Source organism: Sinocyclocheilus rhinocerous, unplaced genomic scaffold, assembly GCF_001515625.1.
Source record: "Sinocyclocheilus rhinocerous isolate Xijiao unplaced genomic scaffold, SAMN03320098_v1.1 scaffold7644, whole genome shotgun sequence".
NCBI lineage: Eukaryota > Metazoa > Chordata > Actinopteri > Cypriniformes > Cyprinidae > Sinocyclocheilus > Sinocyclocheilus rhinocerous.
In genome coordinates this window covers 16911-24786 of record NW_015637747.1, presented here as the reverse complement: position 1 = coordinate 24786, position 7876 = coordinate 16911, and the positions used below count along the sequence as shown (strand labels likewise).

General features: G+C 34.9%; 1 protein-coding gene across 1 annotated transcript in view; it reads left to right on the top strand.

Annotated features, from left to right (window-relative positions):
- LOC107749263 (muscle M-line assembly protein unc-89-like) overlaps positions 1–2356 on the top strand; it is a 16041-nt gene extending 13685 nt beyond the window's left edge. Inside the window, exons 7-8 of the mRNA XM_016564355.1 lie at positions 1419–1515; positions 1969–2356. Of these exons, the coding sequence (XP_016419841.1) occupies positions 1419–1515; positions 1969–2312 (441 nt within the window). The 3' untranslated portion in view covers positions 2313–2356. The remainder of the gene's footprint in view (positions 1–1418; positions 1516–1968) is intronic.
- Positions 2357–7876: the final 5520 nt, after the last annotated feature.

Here is a 7876-nt window from a genome sequence, read left to right as displayed (position 1 = left end):
AACGTCTACGTATCATCAGCAGCAACAGCATCAGTGAAAAGATCTCCATTCTTGCTGTATATGGTAAGTCATTATGTGTAAAAACAAGTCATGTACATTAAAATGTTGCTGTGACATTTTGGTTTTCTCTTTATCTGTATATTAGTTCATACACTCTTAAGCGATGCCATAGAAGAACCATTTTTGGTTCCACAAAGAACCATTCAGTCAAAGGTTCTTTAAAGAACCATCTCTTTCTTACTTTTTTGTAATCTGAAGAACCTTCTTTCGCCACAAAGAACCTTTTGTCAAACAGAAAGTTTCTTCAGATGTTAAAGGTTCTTTATGGAACCATTTAGACAAAAAGGTGCTTCTATGGCATAAAATGAAATATATATATATATATATATATATATATATATATATATATTCATTCTAAATGCATTGTTCATTTGTTTTACTGTACTAAATGCATAAGATGTTATATAACGAGGTATTACATCTGCACTGAAAGTTAATGGTTTACAATGAGTTGGAGAAAAGTTCATTATATCATGTCAAAGACCAAAAAACGAATGATCAAAACTTATTGGGGACATCCCATACTATATGTGCACCTCGTATGAAACTATTCCACTGCAGCGTTTTAGATATGTGTGACATTACACCTCTACAGACCTTATTTCTAATAAATAGAAAAAAGAATGGCTTTATAGGGGATGTCCAATACGGCATCTCTTATATGAAACCATGTCATTGCTGTCATCAATTTGTCATTATAGTGTTAATCATTGGGTCTTAGTATCTGCTGGAAGGAGTTTAGTTTAGATCATAAAGGGATCATTATGACTTTGGTGTAATGCTACAAGCCTACAAAGACATTGCAGTAACAATGGCAAAATCTGAAAAAATGGGAATTTAAAATGCAGCTAAATATAACTGTCGGATTTGGTATTTTTTGTAGGGAAGCTCCTTTTTCTAAAGCAGAAGTCAAATGGTTTCATATGAGCCGGAATGGAAAAAAAAAACTTTCAACCACACACGCCATTGACACCTCAAACACACTTTCACACTGACTCTCAAACAAACAAACATCTAGCAGATACAAGCTCATGCAGTACCTGTTTGTCCAACAGATAAAACCACATATCTGTACAGATGTGAATCAATGAGACCACTGCTTTTGGTGAGCATTTTGCATCTACGTTTTGCAGTTTTTTTAAATGATATTTACACACATGGTGTCTTTAAGACTAACATGAGAATTCTCCAAAGGGCCATATGATTTAGATCTGTTAAAAGTCTTTGTACTACAAAACAAATACATTGGAGGAGACCATTTCATGTATCCATCTTTAATTACCATGCTTCAGCGTGATCCTGCTGCAACGTGGTGATCCACATAATCCCAAAACTCTGAAACTGAGGTTGTTCTGACCATCAGAGACATCAGAACCACAGACTCTGGACTTTATCGTCTACGTATCATCAGCAGCAACAGCATCAGTGAAAAGATCTCCATTCTTGCTGTATATGGTAAGTCATTATGTGTAAAAACAAGTCATGTACATTAAAATGTTGCTGTGACATTGTGGTTTTCTCTTTATCTGTATATTAGTTCATATACAGGTAATTTTGTCAAAAACACATTTACTGTTGAAGTGGAATTTGTATATTTAAATATATCTTTATTTCAGTATGATTCAAAACATTGCTTTTCCATTGATTATTTATTAATTTGATCATTTAGTCTTCTTCTGATGAAGGTGAAAGTTCTATTATTGTCTGTTTAAATGCATCTGTTACTCAGTTTATTTTTTTTAGTTAATCAGAAATCCAAAGTGCAGAGGATTTGATAAAAAAAATGCTTATTAGCTAAATTTAGGATACATTTAGGTTTTTAGACAAAGTAAAGAGGATTCCACAGTTCACTCATGTAGTGTGTTCCCCTCAAAAAGATCCTCCAGCAGCTGTTGGTTTGTGTTTCAGATGCTCCTGAACAAGATAAAATGAAGAGAAAGTCAGTGAAGGAGGGAGAATCTGTTACTTTAGATCCTGGTGAAGTTAACCTGAATTATTTGATGACATGGTATTTTAATGACACTCTCATCGCTGAAATCACAGGAGATCCCAATAAAACCTGTACAGATGGTCAGTGTGAAGACCCTGATGGAAGATTCAGAGACAGACTGGATGTTAATCAGACTGGATCTCTGACCGTCAGAAACACCACAATCACAGACTCTGGGCTTTATAAACTACAGATCAACAGCAGCAACAGAATCAGTATCATCAAGATATTCAGCGTTATTGTCACTGGTGAGTATCATTAGTCATTCCATGCACTTTACTTTGCAGTTTTAGAAAACCGTTTGAAATATGTAAATCAACCCAGTGAATGATTTCATTGTGGGCTGTTAGAAAGAGTGAGCTTTGGTTCAGTGTTAAAATATAACTGAGATCATCTCAGTCACCTTCACATGCTTATCACATTGAGTTTTGTTACATTATGAATTTGACCATTTTCAAGTCTATTGTTAGTAGTGACAGAAAGGCATAATATTAGTTAGTTGTCCTGTAAACACTGCTGTCTCTTGTTGCGGTTTTACCTGCTGTTCATCAAAAATCCACCAGATTTATGAAATAAATCAATATCATACTGGAACTGAGGTTGTTGCAGGAGGTTTCAGAGTTCTTGTACTTAGAGAAGGATTTAAGTTTGATCATCTTCTCATGGCAATAGGTGCATACTCAACATGATCTTCCTTTTTAACATTCTGTGAAAAACACACAAACACACACAATAAGAGATGAGAGTATATAATACTGAAAAAAGTGTAACCCTTTGAGCAGACAGAGATACAAAAAAAGCTGTGCTGTTATAAAGCAGGTTTGACTGATTTTAAAAAATGCATTTGCTTTTGGACTGCCGTGCAAACCAGAAGAAACGTGCATCATTGTGACTTTCACTTCATGAAGGCTTCAGTTTCCTGTGAGACATTTTAACATAAATGAACAAACACTGTTCACCGCTCAAAACAAACATGATCAGTCCACTTAAATTTGTAAAATACAACACAATCTTTTTGTATTGGCACTACATGAAGCATGTGCATCAGTAAAAAATGATCATTTAAGTTAAGTTTCTTTTGCGTTGTTGAGTTTTTGTGGTCACCATTGTGCTGAAGAGTTGCACTTGTTCTTTTGGTGCGTGTTGCTTCACTCGTTGAGAAATAACTGCACTAAAGCCAGAGATGATAATAATGCTTCCTTGTTCATTCCAATAATAAATTATATTTCATACACTAATATGTGATATTTCTACTGAGTGAAGAGTTCGTAACATGTAAGTTGAAGTGTAGTGTTGATGAAGTTTAGAAATCCTTCACTCTTTCAGAGTTACTGTTTTTAGAGTGTTTCTGGCATTGAATGATGATCTTATGACTTTTATAAAAATTGGATATGGTGTTGTGTGTAAAAAAAAAAAAAAAACAGTCACACACATCTAATTCTGACTCACTGCTGAATTTATACAGAGACGCATAACATAAATTCTCTTACCGATTTCTGTGCTTTTCTTTTGTGGAATGTGGGGTCAGCATAAGTGATCTCTTCATCACAAGTCTCAACTGTTTTAGTAATAGCAACACCAATAGATGCATTAAAACAACAAAACTCAATCTTAGCTGGATTCATTTCTTCATAACGTACAGTATGTGGTGTTAATATTAGGGCTGTCAAAATTAAATCATTAATGTATGCAATGAAATATTTAAAAGTGCAACTTCTTAAAAAAGTGTGTTCCACACACAAAATCCCTAAGACAGTATGTGTTTATTTTTAAACTTATAGAGACATTCCTTAGATTATTAATAAATCAAATGCAGACATGATGTTTAAAGCATTTGCATTCTTTGCAATTGTCATAAAAACTATTCATTTGTACTCCAACAGAGCTGCATCTTTACACATGTATGATTATTACCATAAAATGTAGTTTTATTGTTGAGATAATGTAGATTTGCAATACTGTTTGTATTTTCATTGTGTTTTGATGCAGTCTAAGTAGTGAAGAATCAGGTTTTTTGCATGACTGAGATGAGTAAAGTGCTGTGTTCTGTGTCAAATAGATATAGACATTTATGAGTTGAATCTACAGAAATTGCAAAAAAAGCACATTAGTTTATATATGAGTATGAGAATAATTGTCATTTAAATTATGATTATGATAATTATCAAAAAAAATTATATTTATTAGTATTTGTTAGAATACTTCTTAAAGGCAGTAGGTAACACTTGCCTTCTTGATCAGTTTTTTTGTGTTTCCTGCAGATGCAGAAGATCCCGACTGCAGCTACAATCAACAGAGATCCAGCAGCAGCAGCAGAGACCAATACTATCAGAGACACAGAGTCTGTAACAATAATCATTAATGTAAGTCAATGTGTCAGTATAATCTACAACAAAAGACAGAGATTGACTCAGGGAATAAACTGCTGACATACCTGCACATGTGTGACAGAGTTGACTGATGTCCAGATGTGTGGTCTGGTTAGTGAATGAATTGTTGAGCACACAGCTGTAGCTGTTTTTCTCCTGATATTCCACCTCCAGAGGTAGAGAGAGACTGATGCTGAGATCAGACACACTGATGCTGGACAATAAACTGTTTCCTTTGTACCAGGAGAGAGTCACATGACCCACATTCACCACTGAACACACCAGTGAACATGAAGATGATGATGATGATGAAGTACAGTCTCTGGTAATGTTAGGAACAGGCAGACGAGCTGCAAAACATGAGAATATACAGAAATCTGAATAAAGCAACGCAATAGTCTTATTTTCTTTTCTGAGTGCAGAGTGAGTGTTTAGTGTATCATTTGATTATATAAATCTAAAATAAGAATATGAGAAGGTCAGGACAAACAGCGTTTCCACTCACCGTAGACAGAAACACTAAAAGTTTTTGATGAATATTTCGCTCCATCTGTCACTAGTTTATAAACTCCAGTGTGTTGAGTTGTGATGTTTGTGATGGTCAGAGATCCAGTTTTCTTGTCCAGCTTCAGTCTGTCTCTGAATCTCCCATCAGGAACATCAAATGTGGAGAAGATTTTAGCTACAAGATCCATTTTTGGTCCAAAACACCAGAGTATGTCTTCATGTTTATGTATTTCGGTAAGATCAGTGTTTAGAGTGACAGAATCTCCCTCCATCACTGACACTGACTCAGTGTGTAAAATTGCATAATTTACTGAAAACAAATACATGATAACTTCAGGGTGAAAAGGAGACAAAGATTAAATATAAAAAAGCCTAATATTTAAAAGCAGCTCAGTGGTTTTGGTTTTCTGAGCCTCCATGCAGAGCACACCCATTTACATTCACTGCAGAAATGTCCACTTTTTTCTATTACTTTTATGACCTGCTGAAATTTTTAATGTAAAATTATAAATTCAAAGTTAGAGCTCACAATAATTACTCATCCGCTGCAGATAGCAGCAAAAGAAAATGACCTATTTTGAACAGTAGCAGCAGCTTTATTATTCTGAAATGGAAAGCAATTAAGCAATGGATATGATTTTATAACTTACCAGTCGGACTCCACCAGCAAAAACAGAACAAAACAAACAAGTGAGACATTTCAGTTGTTCAGTGTCTGATCAAATCAAACTATTCACTAAAAACCCTCAACCTATAAGTGAATCCACCCACGACTGAGTTTGACCCTCCTAGTTCTTATGCTGTTTTTGCATATGATAATGTTATAGTTCTTCTGGCCCTTATTAAGACTGTTTTTAATTTCATTTTAACTGTTTTTAATGGATGAAATTTGTTGTATTTTTATCAATTACACATACACATACTTTTTGAAAGATAGTTCTTCTCAGACTGTTAAATGGCTAAAAGTAGAAGAATAATGCTGAGTATTAAAAGAACTACATTTCATAGAAAAATTGAGCCTAACCCTTGTGATTTTAAAATGGTTGTATATATTTATTATATTTTCAATTGCTGTGTGTGGAACCAATGTTAAAACAGTACCAGTTTTACTGAGGTTCAGCTTCTGAGTCAAACTGGAAACTGCTGCGGTTGGCTTTCAGAAATGTGGTTTGATCTGTTGGTGGACAAACATCTTGTAGACGAGAGTGTTTGTTCACTGCGTGTGTGTTTAGTTTGTAGGTGAAGAGTTTCTTCCTCTCCTGCTGTTATGAGCTTTTTAAGACCCTATAATCTGAAAATTACATGATGAGAAACTTTTTCTGACAAAGAGGCAGAGAAATAATAGCAACAAAATTATCATAAGAATGACTTAGGATTTAGAATTTGTTTAATTGATTTAGAAGTTGTTTTTGATTTCAAAGGTTGTATTTGGTTGGCTTAATAAAGGTAAAACGGTTCCCTTTGTGCACACAGTATTCAATGATATTTCCCCAAAATATTTGTCCCCACCCAAATTTTATTGTAAAATAATTGAATACTAGCTGTATAATGAGAGGTGTTGTTGGGTAACTATCATCTGTTGTAAGTAAAGGAAGGTGTGAAATTTCCACCCACTAAGCAACTGCAAAAAAAAAAAAAAAAAAACCTCAGTGGCCTTCAACCCTTTCATTACTGTTTACTGTTTTTATGTTATAGCTATATAACATAGATTATGTTATAGAATTAGTAACATTAGAGTCATATAGTGAAAAAAGAAATTAATCTTCCAGCTTTTAAAATGGCTATTATTCATGAGAAGGGTCTAAGTAAAGGTCTGAAAGTATTGTATGCCGTAATTGTGTGAATGTACGTGTACAGTATCAGGAAGTGGGCTGTATGATGTTCATTAGGCTGTTCAAGATTATCCATGAGAAATGCAGTCATCTTACATATAACTGAGATCATCACAATCACCTTCACATGCAGTCACACAAGTTTCACGTTGAGTTTTATTTCACTTTATGAATTTTATGACTTTCAAGTCTAATGTTAGTAACAGAAAAGGGAAAAAAAACTGCATAAAATAGTTCTCCGGTGTTTTCTGTCTTGCTCATAGTACTGAGGCTATTACCTGCTGTTTAAACTCCACCAGATGGCGCCATTTATCAGTTAAATCTATATCTTAAAAAGTTTTGACCAAAGTAGAAAAATGTGAATGTTAGTCAAAAAATATAAGTAAAGCCGATTATCATTTGATCTTTAGTATTAATAACCGTCTGTCTTTATCTTTATCTTATAGGGCCTATAGCATGAATAAGTGTGTTGCCCTGCATTATCTGTTTAAATTAGTTTGGTATTGTTCAAACAGGCATCAGGTAAGGCGTCTTTTTTTGTACATTAGCCTGTTGGTTCTTTAGCGTTTCCAGCAGCATGTATTTACAGCGCATTCTGTCAGGTAAAAGTAGCTCTATAAAAGATGTGATTTTGTTCTTTGGACACTAGAGAGCGATGTTGTGCGTGTGCTACAAGTGCTAAAATGTCCAGCAGAGCATATACAGTAGTGTGTGATGATCGTGTAGACCAGTGTTTCCCAACCGGGGTGCCGTCTGTCGAGAGCAGGGGTGCCGTGTAAAAAATCCTTTTTTAATATTTTTAAATTGCTAAAATGTTCAAAAAAGCATCTATTATATAATATCCATTTCTGATGTCGCCAATAATTAGAGATGCACTGAAATTTCGGCTGCCGAAAATGAGTTCACCGCTCAGGTTTCACTTTCACGTGGTGTGATGCTCTGCGTATTATCCGCTGTGTGTGTGCTCCGCTCAGTGACTCACGGCCCACGGCCCATGTGAGTGCTCCGCTCATATACCGTTCATGCTCATCGGAACAGCAAAGTCCACTCAAAAACTGAGCCGACAGGAAACATCGATGTAGTACAGTATTGTTTCTGTCTGCAATAGCCCTACTGTG